This window comes from Rattus norvegicus, chromosome 3 (genome assembly GCF_036323735.1).
Source record: "Rattus norvegicus strain BN/NHsdMcwi chromosome 3, GRCr8, whole genome shotgun sequence".
In the NCBI taxonomy this organism is placed as follows: domain Eukaryota; kingdom Metazoa; phylum Chordata; class Mammalia; order Rodentia; family Muridae; genus Rattus; species Rattus norvegicus.
The window spans coordinates 117706905-117726198 of record NC_086021.1 but is presented as its reverse complement, the minus strand read 5'-3'; the positions used below and the strand labels follow the sequence as shown (position 1 = coordinate 117726198).

Below are 19294 nucleotides of genomic sequence, written 5' to 3'. Positions count from 1 at the left end.
GAAAATTGTTTTCAGTGTCATTTTAATATATTTCATTTTAATATATATCGTTTAATAAATATGTGATTTGCTTCTCATTTGTTAGTAACACAAACATACAGTGTCCTTCTTGTTTTTGCGCTCTGCAGATCTCCTTGGTCATCACAGCAGTGTTTGCAGTTGTGGTGTACCGTCTGGTTGTCATGGAGCAGTTTGCATCTTTCAAGTGGAATTTCATCAAACAGCACTGGCAGTTTGCTACATCTGGTGCTGCTGTCTGTATCAACTTCATAATCATCATGCTGCTGAATCTTGTAAGTGTTCGTGGCATTATTTCTCATAGGCACACAAACAGTCAGAAAGGACTGGATCTCCTTAGTATTGAAGTCTGTCGTATGATGGTGCTTTTATATGTGTAGGTTATAGTAGGGAGTGAGTTAAGTACTTGTTAGTATGAGTTGCTTTCATGAACTTGTCTGTGTCAACAACCCCATTGCTTAGATCCACTCAAAATAGCAAAGCCTCCCCTTGTCATGCTCAGGGAAATAGAAAAGCATTCTCTCCTGCTCCAAGGCCAAATGTTGAAAGCATGCACAAAAATATGTCCACCAAAGCTTTCTCCCCAAAATGTTTATAGACTGAAGGCTGTTATTGTACAGACATTGCTCCTGCTGGGATTAACTGAACCTGCCTCCCTGTTTAATTGTATGTAATGAATATGCTGAGCTTCCAGAATGCTGTAGCTTGACTGTCTTAGAGCCCAGTCCAATGGATAGCTGCTTTTCCTCCCATGTGGCAGCACATCTGTCTTTTCTTCATGCCCTTTCCATCCCAGTGAGGTCAGTCTTTGAAGGATATAGAAAGTTATCTTCTTTGACTATAAAGGATTATTATGTCAGATTATTATGTGATAATTTATAAATGGAATACTCTTTGTTTAAAAATCTCACATGTATGTATTGACTTGTATTTGAAATGTCTATTATGAGATAGCCAGATGTTTGTTACTGGGCTAGCTCTTAAGAGCTGTTGTCATTCAAAAGTTACTTTCTGCAAACATATAAGACACTAATGATCAATTAAAGATAGTATCTGTTCTTTCAATTTTTTATCAACCCCATAAGGTAAATGGTATATTAGGTATATTAATGAAAATACTGGGTTTCAATAACTTAAATAAATTGGCTCAAATATCATGTATCTATCTATCATCTATCTATCTATCATCTATCTATCTATCTACCATCTATCATCTATCTTTCTCCCCACCATTCTTGCACACTCTCATTCTTATACAAACATAGAGATATACTATTAATGCCAGTATAATTTTACCATGAGGTAATAGTTATAATTAACTTAGAAATACAAAAATAATAGTATTATGTCAAGGAATATGCGTTTTTATTCAAATATTCCAGATATTATGACATATTTTCCTAGGAAGGACTGGAGTCATTTTTTTTATTTAAAATGGTCATAAATACTTTAAGAGAAAAATGAATTACCAGTATGAGAAAAGAGTATATTTTACTTCCAGGCCAAAAGTTAACACTTTTAAAATAAATTCCACTATTCTACTTCGGTTTAGTCTATAAAAATAGAATGTTATTTATATATACTATCCCCCAAACAGGCCATGAACTTATTTCTGTTCCTAGATCATATAATGTTTAATAAACATTTGCCTTAGTTAGGGTTTTATTGCTGTGAACAGACACCAGACCAATGTAAGTTTTATAAAGGATAGCATTTAATTGGGGCTGGCTTACAGGTTCAGAGGTTCAGTCCATTATCATCAAGGTGGGAACATGGCAGCATCACAGCATCCAAGTAGGAATGGTGCAGGAGGAGCTGAGTTCTACATCTTCACCCAAAAGAAGCCAGGCACAGACTGAGCATCCCCAGGCAGCTAGGAGGAGGGTCTCCCAGCCCACCCACACAGTGATACACTTCCTCCAAGGCCACACCTTCTAAAAGTATTCACTCTCTGGGCCAAGCACATGCAATCCATCACATTCCACAGACTGGCCTCTATAGGCTTGTTTAAACACATAAGTCTATGGAGACCATACTTAAACATAGTATAATGAAAAAGTACATTTAGTCCAACTTCCAAAGTCCCCATAGTCTATAGCAGTATCAACAATATTAAATGTCCAAAGTTCAAAGTCTCTTCTGAGATCCATCCAATTACTTAACTTTATCCCCAAATTAAGACAGGCAACCAGCTGGGCAAACTTCAAACTCTGCCGTCTCCATGTCTGATGTCAAAGTGGTCCTCAGATCTTCAACTCCTTTTTCACCTTAGTTGAGTGCAACAAACTTCTTTCACCTGAGTTGGTTCCACTCCCTGTTCCCAGCTTTCCTCAGAGATAGCCTGTGGCTCTGGAATCTTTACTATCTTTGGGTCTCCAAGGCAGATTCAATGTTACAGCTTGTTTCAATATCTTAGATCCACACATGATCCTCCAAAGGGCTGACTTCACTTCTCCAGCTCTGTCCTCTGTAGCACTCAGGTTGATCCACCCCACTGCCTCAGCTGTTCTTGGTGATCATCCCACAGTACTGGCATCTCCAACACACTGAGATCTTCTGTTGCAATTAGGCTTCTTCACCAGTAGCCTCTCACAGGCTCTTTTCATGATGCCAAGCCTCAACTCCTTTACATGACCCCTTCAGTCCTGGGCCATCAGTTGCAACTGAGGGTGTACCTTCCCCAGTGGCCTTCCATGGCCTCTCACGGTATCTAGACTCAGATTTTCTTCATGATCCCTTCATGCCTTCAAAACCTGTACCACCTGGGTAATTCTTACACACTACCAAGTCCAGCCACAGCACAAGATACAACCTTGGCATCTCTGGAACACAGCTCTCAAAAAAAAAAAATACTTCCCAGAAGATTTCACCTCAGTGATGCTGACTTTTTTCTTAGCTCCAACTAACAGTATCAATTGTCTCCTTCTCCTCTTAAACATAAAGCCAGAGACACATGGCTGAAACTGCTGAGTTCTGCTGCTTACAGGAGCTGGATCATGCCTCCCTTGTTTTATTACATTATCACTAGTTTCCTCTTTTCTAACTCCTTCACTGCCTAAACTTAGCTGTTCTGGTCTTGCTCTGTAGATAGACCCTGAATTTAGAGATCTGTATGCCTGTCTCCTGTACTAAGTTGCCTGGAGCTAATTTAGCTGGGTGGGATCTTGCCCCAAGGTCATTACTTCTTTAATTCAATTTAATATCCTTGAACACAGGATTCAGCTCCATTTCAATTTCTGGGTGTCCCTTTAATACTCAAACCATATATTTTATTTTTCTAGAATATATGCACCTATATACCTATCCCATTCTAAGACACATTCATCCTCAGCTAAGCTTCTTACAAAAGGTTTCTTTTTTCCATCCTCTTAATCCTAATAAACCAAACTTCACCTAAGTCCTCACTTATGCACCACATTCTAATTTCACTTCTGTAGTTATCACTTGTCTCTTTAACAGGGCTTTTCTCCACTACCTATCTCTATCTTAAGTCCCACCATTGACTAGAATCACAAATGACTCTCACAACTGTGGTTTTCTTTCTCTCCTATAAGCTTCAGAGCAGGGACTGGGCAGATGGTTCAATAGGGAAAGTATTACCATGCAAATGTGTACCTGAATTTGGATTCTCAAAACCCGATAAAGCAAGCCCACACCTCCAAGTACAAACATATGAATATCTTATGAATATTCCTCTCCTCTCCTCTCGTCAGTCTGTCTGTCAGTCTCTCTGTGTCTCTCTCTGTCTCTCTGTCTCTGTCTCTGTCTCTCTCTCTCTCTCTCCCTTCTTCTCTCCCTCTCCCCCCTCTCTCACACACAAAGACACACACAGATACACACACACACACACACTCACAAATTAAAAAATGTTAAATCAATATGTTAAAGAAAATAAATGATTTAATACAAAATTTTCTCACCAAGTGTCTGTATTTGGTGGAGGCCCAATATACTTCCTAGAAAGACCTCTGACATTAGTTAAAGCCAGAACTAATTTAGCCATTAAACCACTTGGCTAATAGCCTCACAAGCTTACCACCTTAACTGAGTGACTTGAAAGCACAAGTCTTTTCTTAATACTGCAAGTCAGATACCCAGAGTCCTAGGAGAACTCAGACTGAATCAGCTTTCCATTTCACATATCTCTGTTCATTTTTGCATTGATATTCAGTGATTATTAAACTACAAACACATCTTCTCCCTTACAACTAACCACGCAGATGATTTGTAAATGAATTTAGCATAAACAGGGTAAATATACAGCCAACTGGACCAATGTGAAAATAATATTATATTCTTCAGAGTTAATCAGTGTAAGTTAATAATGCTCTTCAAAAATTACATATTTATTTCCTATCCAAAATGTTAAAGCACTTCACAATTATTAAACACTCTTGCCAATTCACCTGAATATACAGTATTAATTGGATACAAATAAGGCCATAATAAAATATCAAATATATTTTCAAAATGTTCATCTCACCATACAAATGCTACGTCCTGTTATGTTATTTTGAGGCCAAAGTCATTGTGCAGTTAAAAATGTGCTTATGAAGGACTGAGCCTAAGTAAAGATATTCTATTACTCTAATGGGCTTTTTAGCTCTAATCTGAACACATTAAATTATGAAATGTAGACATGAAAAATTTTTTAAATCATCCAGATTTCTTTAAATCAGTAATCTCCAAGGCTCTTTAGGAAATATAAGGGATTCCACAAACCATATGCTATTCTGAAGTGCTTTCTTCTCCTTTTCTTTCTTTCATCCTATTTCTGATTACTTGTTGGGAGTTTTACTTCTGAATCTCTATTATCCAGCACCTGCTTAGCATTGTCTATCTGCTTTCTAAGTTCAGCAGTAGGCATTGAACAGCTTAGTCTTCCTGTGTCTGTTTAGCCCCTTCTCTGACTGGCCACAAAGACATTGAAAGAATCTGTGTGAATTGCACAATTGACTCTTTTCTTTAGTACCTGAGATTGTTTAATGCCTGTCAGTCCCTCTGATGTGAATTATAAATGTGTTGGCTAGGCAAAGGAGACACTGCTTTATTCCAGCCAGTTTTCTTTTCTTTAGAAAGTTATTCCTCCTTCCCTCTGCCCCTCCCTCTCTGTCCCCCTCCCTCTCTTGTCTCCATGTCAGCTTGACAAACCACTTTCTCTTCCCCTGTACTTTGCCAATTCATACCCCTAGTTTCTTGGGTCACAGAGCTTTCTCTGTCTGAAATGTTCTTTTTTTCCTTTTGTCTCCTTGGAGAATATCTCTTCATCATTGAAAATAACAGTTAAGGATCATTTCCTCCATAAAGCCTTTTCTTGGTGCCATGCATAGAATAGAATTGTCTCTTTGTTTTTATTCTTGTCATGAGGTTCTTGGACTGCCTGCTTATTCTCATCCACAGTAGTCACTAGAAGAATAAAACCATCTCTGTGAACACTGTTCTTTGCTTCTCTTAACTTTATCCCACTGAGTTCACTTAGCTGAAGCCATAGCTTCCTCTTCCTGCTGGAGTTTGTTGGTATATTTTAATCTAAGTCCCAGGTGTTTGTTTAATGCTAGTATAGCATTAAAAATACATCCTTTGAGTAAATTTGAAGGTTTTTATTTTCCAAAAGTTCTAGTATCCTGCATATTATGTGACCAAGATAATTTTTGTTATAATCTTTGTGTCTTTTAATGTACATTTTAATTTAAACTAAATCAAAGGCCATGCTCCCCTCCCCACAATACACAATTTGACAGAGGTAAATCATGACATCTATAAATAAATATCCAATTGAGGATAAAAATATATTCCACTGTAACCAAATTTGGCCATAATTTCATTATACTAATCATGAAAATAATTTGTAAAATTTGTCCAATTTAACCTAGCTAACAAACAGCCTGAAGTAGTTCCTTTGTGACAACAGGAAAACTGTATTAAACCAAAACATTCAAAATTTCTTTGATGGTTCTGAGCCAGTTAGTCCCTAAATTAGCATTAGACAGACCACTAATTTGTGAGATATAAAATAGTAATACTGATTCACAGCCAAGATGAGAAACTTCAAAGAAAAAATAAAAAACAATTCAAGCATAATTAAAAGTTCAATTTCCCACTTTAACATCCATTTGCCAAATTTATAATTAAAAATCGGGAAGGACAAAGTTTGACGAAACAGAGTTGCTTGCCAGTTCCACCCCTTCCCTGACTTTGTTTCACCTACTCCTGTTACTGACAACACTACAGCCTCTGTCACATCCGGGAAAGTTCCCAAAAGTATTTCAATGAAAACAAAAATGGAAAATTGTTCCAAATATATCCTTCCTGCTCAACAATTAAGCCTTAACTTATTTTTAGCACATTATAGTGAAATAACTGCCTAACATAGTAATTATAGAGTATTTCTTGAACAAAAATAGAAAAAAGGAAGAGAAAGATGAAAGAAAGAAAGAAAGAAGGAAAGAAAGAAAGAAAGAAAGAAAGAAAGAAAGAAAGAAAGAAAGAAAGAAAGAAAGAGAGAGAGAAAGGAAGAAAGGAAGGAAGGAAGAGAGGGAGGGAGGGAGGGAGGGAGGGAGGGAGGGAGGGAGGGAGGGAGGGAGGGAGGAGAATCTGAGTAGATGCACTCCTGTGCTTTGTCACCCAAACCTTTATTGCAAAGTCCACCAAAGAATGACTTCTTCTGAGTCTTCCTGTGATCCTAAATGTGTTTAGTATACAGAATACATAATACAGAGGCAGGGGTGCCTCAAATATATCAGACTAATGTTTATCATCCACATCAGTTCTGTAGTCCTCTTTATCTTGGAATGCTACCTGTAGAGACCAGAGCATGAATTTCTATGCTTATTTCAAGGTTCTAATCACTGCTACCAAAACCCTCAAGACCTACCTTTGCCTTTCCTGAATGCCTGTGTATCTTGTCACCAATTATGTCAAATAGATTATTATAGAATGTGTGGGTCAAAGATTTGGTCCACTTATGAACTTGGAAAAGAAATCATGCCAAATGACTCATTTAGTAAAAGGCATGATTTTCTAACACAATGTGTGTCCATGCACATGTTTTCTAGAAATCCAGAAGGTATAGACACTAGAAAAGCAGTCTCTCAGACTCTGCAAATCTGTTTAGAATTTGGTTTTTCAGTGGAAGCCATGCTCTGATGCAGAGACAACACACACTAAAACAAGTGCAAAACTCCCTGATATGCCTTTCCTGGATTTGCTGCTCTTTCTCCCTGGTTGATTTTTATATAATACACATTTTGTATAACACACCAACAAAGCATTAGTTAAAAGCTGGTGCCTTTTAAGCTTAGAATGAATTCCAAAATGATTGCCAGGGCCAAGCATGCCCTAGAAACCTGTTTCCTTCTGGGATTACTCTGGTTTATCAATTACTAATTTACTCTGCTATTTCTGCCATTCCTGTCCTAAGTTTTGCTCATTGTGAAGAGACTGTCAATCTTAGGACCCTCAGAGACGATCAGTCTCACAACCTTTGCATCCTTGTTCATTTTTGTCAACATATTTTCTCAATGAATATTTCTGCTTGACACTCTTTCTTGCTTCTGAAGGAAGCATTATGTTCTGAAAAAGACTTCCCTACTGTAAAGTGAACATTGTTACTGGTTTTTGGAGACAGGGTTTCTTCCTGTGGCTCTGGCTGTCCTGGAAGTCACTCTGTAGACCAAGCTGGCTTCAGACTCACAGAGCTCTGCCTGTCTCTGCCTCCTGGATGATGGGCTTCAAGGTGTGTACCACCCCGTCCTAGCTTTACCTCTTGACATATGTGTTGGCCATTTGTGCCTTCCTACTGACAATTAAGGTCCACGAAAATATAGCCTAGATCTGGGTAATCATCTGTTACTTGATTTTTCCCAAATACTATCTAACATAATAGAAATGACTAATGAATGTTTAATATAAAACAGTATATGCCAAAAGAAATTCTACTTAATGTATGTAACAATAGGTAACTTTAGAAGCTCCCCAAGATGTATCATGTTATCATATAAGTATTAGAATGAGAATGCGTGTCTATTATTGTTCTTGTGTTTTTCCTCCCCCAGTTATATAGGCATTGTATTCCTCATATTGAAATTCACACAGAGACAGCTTACTTTCTCAACACTGTTGCTACCATATATCACACATTTGAATGTATATAAGGCATGGATTCTTCCTGTCTTTAGAGTTATTCTTAACAAGTTGTTTTGTGAACTGATAGTGGAGTGTATCATATGGGTCATACCAATTAGCTCTGTCATTTGAGTCTAGACTATTCACATTCTTAATTATCTTGGATAAGTTTCTAACAGAAATTTGTAGCATTCCTCCAAATGTTATTGTCATCTCTTGGGGCATCCAGCTAAAGATGTTTCATCACAGACATAGATGGGTTCTATGTGCCAAGTTCTAAGATAATGCATGGATGGTAGAAAGTGTTCATAACAGAACATTCTAACCGTACTTCTTGCTAGATATTTTATTCTGTCAGGCCACATGACTGATATCCTCAGTCTTATTTCTCTGTTTTTCAAAATGGTGTTAGTATACTTACTTGACAAAATTGCTGTTCTCTAATTACCTAATGGAAACTGCTGGCACGTGTGAAATACTGTAAATGGCAAACACTTAGACTTGGATTTCAATCCTCAGGAGGGCATTCAGCTCAACGCTCACATATAGTATCTAGTAAAATGTTCCTTGTCAGCTAATAAAGTCCACCCTGTTAAAATCCCTTGGGAACCTGTTATTGTCATCTAACTTTATAACATGTGAGGCATGGGAAAAAGCATGGTTCAATAGTAATAACAAGTACTCACAAAAATCAAAGTAATCTTGCTTAAAATTTGAAAATAGTAGCTCATTAATAGGAGTAAAATTTTAAAAATCAATAAACAAATAAATAAATAAAAACAAACACCCGTATTAGAGAGAGAATTTTACCATAATATAATTTGTCCCAAGATAGTCTTGACCTTAAAAAGAGGTAGATATGGATCATGGCTAAAATAAAATAGGAATGGTTTTATTGAAAGAACAGTCAGAGAATATGAGCCATTCATTAAGTAATCAAATACATTCCTTGAATTCTGAATACTGTGAACATGACTATTGTTTGGTTTTGTTCTTATCTATTTTGTATGTACATACATGTGTCTGGGTGTTTGTCATGTATATATAGATATTTGATCCGTCCAGCAGAGGGCATCAGAGTTCCCCAAGGCTGGAGTTGCACACAGTGTGTATCTCATTTTAGCCACTTACAAGCTGAACAAATTTTGTTAACTTTGGTCTTTGTTTAGGAAGTAGATATTCAATGAAAATAAAAATAGCAACAGAGAGCAGATAATAAGGTGTCGACATACACATGTATTTCTAAACTCATTTGTAATTCAGTATATATATATATATATATACACACACACATACATACATACATATATATACACATGTGTATACACCACATACTGCATTAATAAATATTTCTACTTGCTAAAAATGTAGAACCTTGTAGACACAATTTAGATACTTCTTTGAAACTGTTAAAAGCTAGCACTAGATAAAAGAAGAATAATATTTATCTGTATACTCTTTTGCAGGCCTATGAAAAAATTGCATACCTCCTCACAAATTTAGGTAAGTTCAGTTTTCTTAGTTTACTTGTAGTAAGTAAATAACTCTGCATATTAGCATTTAGATCTTTTGCATATTTTCATATTTTGTCTTCAGTTATGAAAGTGTTTACAAATATCTAGGGAGATGAGCAGCTGGAAATTGCCTCATCATTCATTCAAGCCTTTTTCTTAGACTTCTGAAGTCTTTGCTGCTCCTTTCTTTTGTATGTGAAATGTGCTGAGAAAGGGGGTCACAAACATACTTGACCTATGTCTGTAAGGAATTCTTACAGGAACTAATTTGATTTTCTCTTTTCATCCAGTAGAGCATGGGCTATGAACTGAGAACTTGTGAATTGAATTTTTTGTTCAGCAACTTATTCTAGTTAGCTACAAAGCAGTGATCAATAGCTTATCTCTTGACACCTTAAATTCATTGATTGAAATGAAGATACTATTCCCTCTTTCTCCTTCCTGCTTTCTGTCCTTCCTTCCTTCTTTCCTTCCTTCCTCCCTCCCTCCCTCCCTTCCTTCCTTCCTTCCTTCCTTCCTTCCTTCTTTTCCTTTGTTTTCATTCTTTCATTCTTTTCTTCTTTATCCTTACTGTTTGTTTGTTTGTTTGTTTGTTTGTTTGTTTGAGACAGGGTTTCTTTGTGTAGCCCTGGCTGTTCATAAAGTCACTCTGTAAATGATGCTGCCAAACTCAAAAGATCCTGGAATTAAAGTATGCACCATTGTGCCACCACCACCTGACAAGGATAATATTTTTACAGAATTTTATTTAGGATTACTGTGATATATTTCATATTTTACCCACTAGTCCTGAAGAAAGATAGCTCTAGTAAGCCTATGACCTGTTTGAATACTGAATTTGATTTCTGTTTGTTCCTCTTATCTCTACATTTTGATGTCTTTCTTGTAAAAGACTTTTCTGAAGTGCTGGGTAAATAATGAATCTCATTCACTGAAAGTCTTGAATTACCTACATCTGTCTGTCTGTCTATCCATCCATCTATCTACCTACCTATCTATCATCTATCATCTATATTGATCGATTGCTCTGTCTGTCTAGTGTGTGAGTGTGTGTGTTTGCATGTGTGTGTGTTTGTGTGTTTGTGTGTGTGTGTGTGTGTGTGTGTGTGTGTGTGTGTGTGTCTGCCCACCATGGTCCAATGTAGAAGTCAGATTTTTACATCTACAATGTGTGCTTCAGAAATTGAACTTGAATGTCAGGTTTGGCAGCAAGCACAACAAACCAAAACAAAAGTATGTGATTGACTACTAGTTACCAACACGCCCTATAGAATGAAAAAGTTTCCATCTTTTTTTTTTGAAAAATACCTACTGTTAGATTTTTAGATAGTGTCTCAGATTTAGCAATTTCCCTTCAGAAACATGTTTACTTATATTTGACTCCTCTTCCTGTCTGCTGACTCAGGAAAATAGCTATGGCTTTCAGAATACATTTGTGCATACAATTTCTCCCTTGGGGCGCTCCAAGACACATTATCACTGGTTCTATTTTTTTATGGTACTTCTGATTCTTCTGCCTTCTATGATCTGATGAGCTTGTCAAGGCATCCCTTTGGCTCATTGCCCTTCTTCAACTGCTAGCTCCATACTCATTAGTTTCAAGCTCTGCTGAATACTTAGTTACTTGATACCAAGTCTTTTTCAACTTCAAGAAAACAGACTTCTTCCATCTACTGACTTTTCCTTCCTCCTTATCTCATTAGTTATGATGCTTCCATATTAATAACTATTTGAATGCTTAGGCTTGTGGGATTCAGTAAGGGTCAATCTGAATATGTACATTGCAAATACTTTAAAAAAGAAAAGAAAGAAAAAGATAAAGAAAAGAACGTGAAAAGGAGAGGTTCATTTCTTGACTTCCCTCCAACCCAAAGTTCATTTCTTAAACAATTATAAGAGTTTTCCCCCAACCTCTCCATCAAAATGAACAAAAGTTATCTTCCAAGAGTCTGTCCTCTGATGACTACAATTAGGCAGGAAATGCTATAAGTAGCTTTGTTTGCTTGTTTGGTTGGTTGATTTGGTTTGGTTGTTTTTTTGGAGACAGGTTCTCACTATGTAACACTGCCTCCCTGGAACTTACTATGTAGATCAGATTGGTCTTGAACTTACAAATATCCTCCTGTCCCTGATTCATGAGTGCTGGGATTAAAGGGATGAGCCAAGCTTAGCACTTTCCTTAGTTTTTTTTTTCTTTTAGTGTAGGTTTTGACATTGAAATGTTTGAATAGTTTCCAATTTGTTATTGTAGATCTACTGCCCAACACACACTATGTGTGTGTGAAGAGTCAATCATGCATTCATTTGTTCCTTCTGAGTTCAATTGTTTCATCTAGACAATAAAGTAATTGAGCTATATTATCAGAAGCTTTCTTGCAGATTGTTTCAAAGCTCTCTTCTGTCTCTGATACCTATGTTAATTTCTTTAAAGATATTTTACCTCCAGAACAGATGAATTAAAAAAACAAATGAAGATGGGTGGGTTATTATTAATAGGAAAAGGAAAAATGGCTGTTCTAAGTATTAGGAATGTCAAAGCTTTTGCTTAGTATTTTATTAATTTTTGACAAATAACTCAGTGATGGCATGGTTTCTGTGGATCCATAATTCTTAGTAAATAATCACGGCAAAATTGATATTTTTTTCTTTTTCTTTTTCTTTTTTTTTTTTTTTTTTTTTTTTTTTTGGAGCTGGGGACCGAACCCAGGGCCTTGCGCTTGCTAGGCAAGTGCTCTACCACTGAGCTAAATCCCCAACCCCCAAAATTGATATTTTTATGTAAGAAAATCTGACTGTATGATTGTGCATACTTTTTAAAAATCTCTTTGGCTAAGCTAATATTTGCTTCATATTAGAAATTAGATCCTACTTATCAAAGTGAAGGAACTCTAAAAAAAATGCTTTTTGTGTTTGTTTCCTGTACTTTTGCAAATATTTGGTTTTGAGAAACCACAAAAAATGATTAAATCAATGTTACAGTTGACACTTCTTAAGATGAAATGATTACATATGCATTTCTCCAATATGGGCTTTATTTTACTTTAGGTTTATGGTTGCTGAAAATTGTATCTGATGATTATTAGTTGTTTTTTAAAAAAGCATAGGTTTATGGTTGCTGAGAATTGTATAATGATGATTATTATTTTTTTAAAAAAGCAATTATCTATAGTAATGAGTGGCCTTAATTACATAAATTCAGATTCTGGGAGGTAAACTCAATCAGGACATGCAAGTTTAGGTTTTGTCAGAGGTCAAACTGAGTCATAGCATTGCCATCTTAAAACTCAGAAACCACATACTTCATAGAGAATAAATTTTTAAATAAAGAAATTAACATCTTAAGAAACTAATTTGTGACCAGTGGTGATATCAAGTTTATAACCAGTAGCTAGTTTATTATCAATAGCTATGTGCATTAAGAGAAAGCTAAGAAATAATTTGGCTATAAATATGTAACCCTAAAAAACAGAATTTATATTGTCAAAATTTAGAGTTCATTTTCTCTTTGAAGTTAAATGCTCATTCAAGATGAGCAAGAATTTGCTCCATGTAAAGATGGCATAGCATATGGTAAAATAACTGTGTGGTTATTTTGGTAAAGAACCTAGGCAAATACTAAAAATCGCTGTCATTATTGTCAACTCCCCTTGTTATATTTATTGATAGATAGTAAGTTATTCCAAACTCAGTCGCATAGGACAATCAATGCCTGGGAGAAGTGGGGTGGAGATTCGGTAGCCAAGGTTAATTTGTTAGGCAGTTTCCCTTGTTCATGCAGTCATCGGCTGCTATGTAGACATCTACAGTGGTCTTTTCACTGACATGCTAAACCTCATGTGGGATCGTGGGGATGGCTGATCTCTTCCATGGCCTTCATCTTTTCCCATGTCCCTTTCTGAATGTTTGCCTTGTGTTTGGGTATAATAGTACATTAGGAATTCTTGCATGACATCTAACTTGTAGGGAGAGACACATAGAAGTGCTTATCGTGCTCCTACATCTGGACTTCCTAGTCTCTTGTTGCAAGATTGAGTCACGTTGCTCAAGGTCAAAGTCCACACCAGAGGCAACTGTATCTGGATAAATGTAGATCCTAGAAGGTACAACTCACTGGATATATACAGCTCTCTAGTGAGAAACGTTCATGCCAGAAACACTGAATCTTGGTAAGAATATACAGAAAGCTGAATAGCTCACTTTTAATCCACATTACCTTTCAGAATGATTTTATCCAATTAAATCTTAAAAATCTAGACTTTTTGATGATTTCACATGTGACCTATATGAAGCTTTTATTGATCCAAACAGACCTTTCCACACCAGAATCTTCCTATAGTGGCTAGAGTTTTATTCTTTCATATGCAACATCTTTCCATTTATTTTTATTTTGTAGCCTATACACATTCTCTTTGTCTATTTCACTGGAGGACTGAAAAATATTATAAATAACACTGATGGGTTTTTTGTTTGGTTGGTTGGTTTTGGTTTGGTTTGGTTTGGTTTGGTTTGGTTTGGTTTGGTTCACCTCATGTATGTCAATGCCTGTGTTTCTCGCAGAATATCCTCGAACAGAATCAGAGTGGGAAAACAGCTTTGCTTTGAAGATGTTCCTTTTCCAGTTTGTCAATCTGAACAGTTCTATCTTCTATATTGCATTCTTTTTGGGAAGGTGAGTTAATTTTACACAAGCTACTGTTGCCAGGGAGAAAACAAAACACAAACAACATCTCCATTGCCAATTAGGTAACAGAAGAGCTGAATTCTTGCACTCTGCCTTAGGGTATTTTCTAATCATATTTTATATGTGTTCATCCTTGGGTTTACACAAACATGCACACACACACACACACACACACACACACACTCAGGATGTCATGTATAAGTTATCATTTATCACTAATTATTATTTTGCTGAGAAGAAAAGAATTTTTATGTATCCCTAAGTTATAATATTTTTGGTATAAAAACCAGGATCCTTTTATCTGAAATCTGAGAGAGAAAGTATAAATGTAACAAGCCCTGTTAACCCTCTACTTGGTACCGTGAGAACAGTCAGAAGCTAGAAACATTTTGAACAAAATCATTCAGTACACTATGATTGTATTCATTAACCTGGCCCACACATTACTAAAATTCTACATAGAACAAAACATTAAATGTCATCAGCTTGATATACCTGCACTTTCTCTATTCATTGGTACTGAATTCATACATCGCTTTCTCATTTTGAAGTCAGTTTCTTTGATGTTGTTTAAGCATAGCAAATATCAACTGTATGGGACAAGTTGCACCAGTGAACAGTTCTGTCTACCCACACAAGGACTCTGTGTGATGTGTCGCAGGTGAACTTCAGTTAGTTGCTAATGAATTCAAACACTTTTTACAGATTCGTAGGCCACCCAGGAAAATACAATAAACTTTTTGAGCGGTGGAGACTGGAGGAAGTAAGTAATCGCATGAGAGTGGGTGTGCGGATGGGCATGGATACAGGCCAGTGACTGCGGGAGGTAATGGGATGAGGAAGGAAGATCTTCAAGAGTGTTAGAGGCACATTTTGGAAGAGAAGAGGTTATTAGGTTCAAAATGGATGGAGTTTCATTTACTTTTAAAATAGGATGATGCTTTCGCAGTTAAATACCAATATTCTGGCTTCTTCTCTTATCACTTTTTAAGTCATGTTTGTTTGTTTGCTTTGGTTTGTTTTCTATTTACAAGCCCCACAAATAGAGTTTTCATAATTTCACTCATTAGGGAAAGTAGTATTATTTGCTGAATGAGTTTCTACATATAAATATGAAATGAAAATTCAGTCTAAAAAAATCTATCATGAACTAGTCATATAAGCATGTGTGTACATGTACTGAAGCTCATTTCTTTTTAGGGAGGTTACACATTTTTATTTATTTTTTTTCTTTTTAAAATCTTTATTTAAACTATTTTATTTATTTACATTTCTAAAGTTCCCCTACTCAGCCCTCCCCTCCCCCAGTTGTTTACATACCCCCATATACCCAGTTTCCATATGAAATTGAGAATTACTCTTTCCATATTTGTGAAGATTTGTGTTTGAAATTTGATGGGGATTGCATTGAAGCTATACATTACTTTTGGTAGGATGGCTATATTCAGTATGTTAATCCTTGCAATTGATGAGCATGGAGATCTTTCCAATTCCTGGGGTCATCTTTGATTTCTTTCTTCAGAGACTTGAAATTCTTGTCATACAGATCTTTCACTTGTTTGGTTAGAGTTTCACCCAGGTATTTTATGTTACTTGTGACTATTGCGAAGGGTATTGTTACCCTAATTTCTTTGTCAACCCATTTATCATTTGTGTAAAGGAAGGCTACTGATTTGTGTGAGTTAATTTTATATCCTGGCCCTTCCTGAAGTTGTATAGCAGCTGTAGGAGTGTTCGGGGTTGCTTACGTATATTATTATATTATCCTCAAAAGTGATGCCTTGACTTCTTCTTCTCCAATTTGTATCCACTTGATCTTCTTTTGTTGTCTTATTGCTCTAGCTAGAACTTTGAGTATTATATTAAATAGAGAGGGAGAGTGGGCAGTCTTGTCTTATCCCTGATTTTAATGGAATTGCTTTAAATGTCTCACCATTTAATTTGATGTTGGCTGTTTATTTGCTGTATATCGCTTTTATTATGTGCCTTGAATTTCTGATCTTAAAATACTTTTAACATGAAGGGGCCTTGTATTTTCTCAAAGGCTTTTTCAGCAGGTAATGCAATGATCATGCAATTTTGTTCCTTTGAGCTGGCCTGTATGGTGGATTCTTCAATGCACTTTCATATATTGAGCCACTGTTGCATCCATGGAATGAAGCCTACTTGATCATGATGAATGGTGGTTTTGATGTGTTCTTAGATTCAGTCTCCAAGAATTTTGTTGACTATTTTGCATCGATATTCATAAGCGAAATTGATCTGAACTTCTTTTTCCTTGTAGGCCTTTGTGTGATTTAGGTATGACAGTAACTGTTGCTTCATAGAATGAATTAGGTAGTGTTCCTTCTGTTTCTATGTTGTGGAATCGTTTAAGGAGTATTGGTATTAGCTCCTCTTCATAGGTCTGGAAGCCTCTGGCCCTGGGCCTCATTTTGTTGGGAGGTTTTTAATGACTTCTATTTCCTTCGGAGTTATGGACTTTGTAGAATGTTTATCTGCTCATAATTTAACTTTGGTATGTGGTATCTGTCTAGAAAATCATCTGTTTCATCTCTATTTTCCACTTTTGTTGAACATAGGCTTTCGTAGTGGGATCCGATGATTTTTTTAATTACCTCAGTTTCTGTTGTTATGTCTCCCTTTTTATTTCTGAGTTTGTTCATTTGGATACTGCCTATGTGTCCTTTAGTTAGTTTAACTAAAGGTTTATCTCTCCAGATTTTGGTTTTGTTGATTCTTTGTATAGTTCTCTTTGTCTCTAGTAGGTTGATTTCAGCCCTGAGTTTCATTATTTCCTGCCATCTACTCCTAGAGAGTATGTTTGCTTCTTTTTATTCCAAGGCTTTCAATGTGCACTTAAATTGCTATGTAGGATCTCTCCATTTACTTTAAGAGGGCACTCATTGTTATGAATTTTCCTCTTAGCACTGCTTTCATTGTGTCTCATCAGTTTCACTGAATTCTTGAAAGTCTTTCATCTTTCTTTATTTCTTCCCTGACCAAGTTATCATTCAGTAGAGTGTTGTTCACTATGTAGGGTTTCTGTTGTTCTTGCTGTTACTGAAATTAGCCTTATTCCTGGTGATCTAATAGGATGCATGGGATTATTTCAATCTTCTTGTATCTGTTAAGGCTTGTTTTGTGACTGATTTTATGGTTAATTTTGGAGAAAGTACCATGTCGTGCTGACAATGAGGTATATTCTTTTTTCTTTATTGATTTACAATATACAAAACACCCAAAAAGCATAGGATTGCTCCGTCTTATTCACCTTCCCTAAAGCTGAGAAAGTGTCTGTCAATTAGTGGCACTTTCTACAGTGAGAAGTCTCTTTGCCAGACTTTGCCAACAGAAGCATTTGAAACGACCTCTAACTAGTGAAAGGACAGCTCCTTTTGTTTGTGGTTTGTTTAATGGAAATTGAATTCAGAAATACTGTTTATGTCTGTCTTTATACTATATTTCCCTTTGTATATACTTCCTGTTCACTTTCATAAGACTCTCTGTTTATTAATTTGCAAACAAAATTTGAATCTCAGGCTTCAAATTTGTTTCAGATTTTCTCATTTTTCCCCTGTTACTTTTTCTTTAATAGTTCATTTTACAAAAAATATTTAGCATTTATTTGATGAAATTGACAGGTATTTGTTGTTTTCTGTGCTTGTTTTTTGCTAGTTTAATTTAAAAAAGAGTCTCATGTAGCCCACAGTGAACTTGTTGTGTAGCAGAGGAAGACCTTAAACTCCTGATTCCCTTGCCGCTGCCTCTCAAGTACTGGGGTTATGTGTCTGTACCATTATACCTCTCTTAAATGACATTGGTCTTATTGGATTTCAGTATTGATATTATTTTTACAAAATTTCTTCTCAATTCTTGGAACATAAAATTACTCAAATTTATTCATCTTATTTTCTAATATGGTGATATTTAATTTCAAAACTTCCTTTCATGCTAAGAACAATAAACTATTTCTCCCAAATAGAAACTATGCATTTAACAGCAAAAGCAGAGTCTATATTTGTTGAAGCTTATATCTTACAATTGTGTCTATACCTGGTCTCTGTTTTCTTGACCAGGATCATATTCCTTCTCTCAACCAAAGTGACATTAATAATGATTCCACTTGAAAAAAAACCAATCAATATATGGTGTTTTAACATAAGGTTGAAATGCAGAAAGTATTAAGAAAAGATTACAAAAGAAAAGCAAAGGGGCAGATAGTTCCCTATACAAAGCACTTCAAAATTACCAGAAGACTCCACTGATGATATCTTTCTAGATCATTTCAGAAATTGTCTCTGTACATGGATGAAGCCTAAAACTTCCTCACAATTCCTGCTTTACAGTTAAAAAAGAAAAAAAAGCTGGGCTCAGATGTGATTTACCATTGCAATTTGTTCTTTTCTCTTAATTTATCATTCATGACTATCTGTTTGTCCATGCTAAATTGGTGGTAGTAATAATTAGGTTAACAAGTTATTTATAGATAGGAGTTAATTTACAGAGCACAACAAGCACAGCCCAGGCCTAAGAGATAATCTTCACAGACTGTTGCTGATACTTATCACTGTTCTGAAACCATGGCTGTACTCATACTATTCTGTGGCCACAGACAAAGACTGTGTCAGTATGCATCCCTATAACCCCACCATTTGAGAGCTGAAAACTGAAGATGGCGAGGAGGATGTAAACCCTGAGTGCCTAATGAATCCCAAACCTACGTGGGCTGTTATAAAGTAAGACACTGGGAGCAGGATAGACAGAAACTAAGGACGATGATAACCCTGAGATTGCCTGGAAGTCTCGGGTTTTTCGGTTTTCTTTTTTCTGGTTATTGATATGTTTGTTGATTTATTTTTGTGGTTATTTATGGCCAAGAGTGGTGCCCACATCCATCAAAAGTCTGGCCACCCACTTAGTAATTTAAGGAGTACTTCTACCACGGTGGCTCGAC

At 36.1% G+C, this 19294-nt stretch overlaps 1 protein-coding gene across 2 annotated transcripts in view; it reads left to right on the top strand.

Moving 5' to 3' along the window:
* Ano3 (anoctamin 3) overlaps positions 1–19294 on the top strand; it is a 314454-nt gene that overhangs the window by 278497 nt on the left and 16663 nt on the right. For both annotated transcript variants that reach the window (XM_039106460.2, XM_039106461.2), the window contains 4 exons: positions 129–293; positions 9609–9645; positions 14214–14325; positions 15043–15100. In XM_039106460.2, the coding sequence (XP_038962388.1) occupies positions 129–293; positions 9609–9645; positions 14214–14325; positions 15043–15100 (372 nt within the window). The remainder of the gene's footprint in view (positions 1–128; positions 294–9608; positions 9646–14213; positions 14326–15042; positions 15101–19294) is intronic.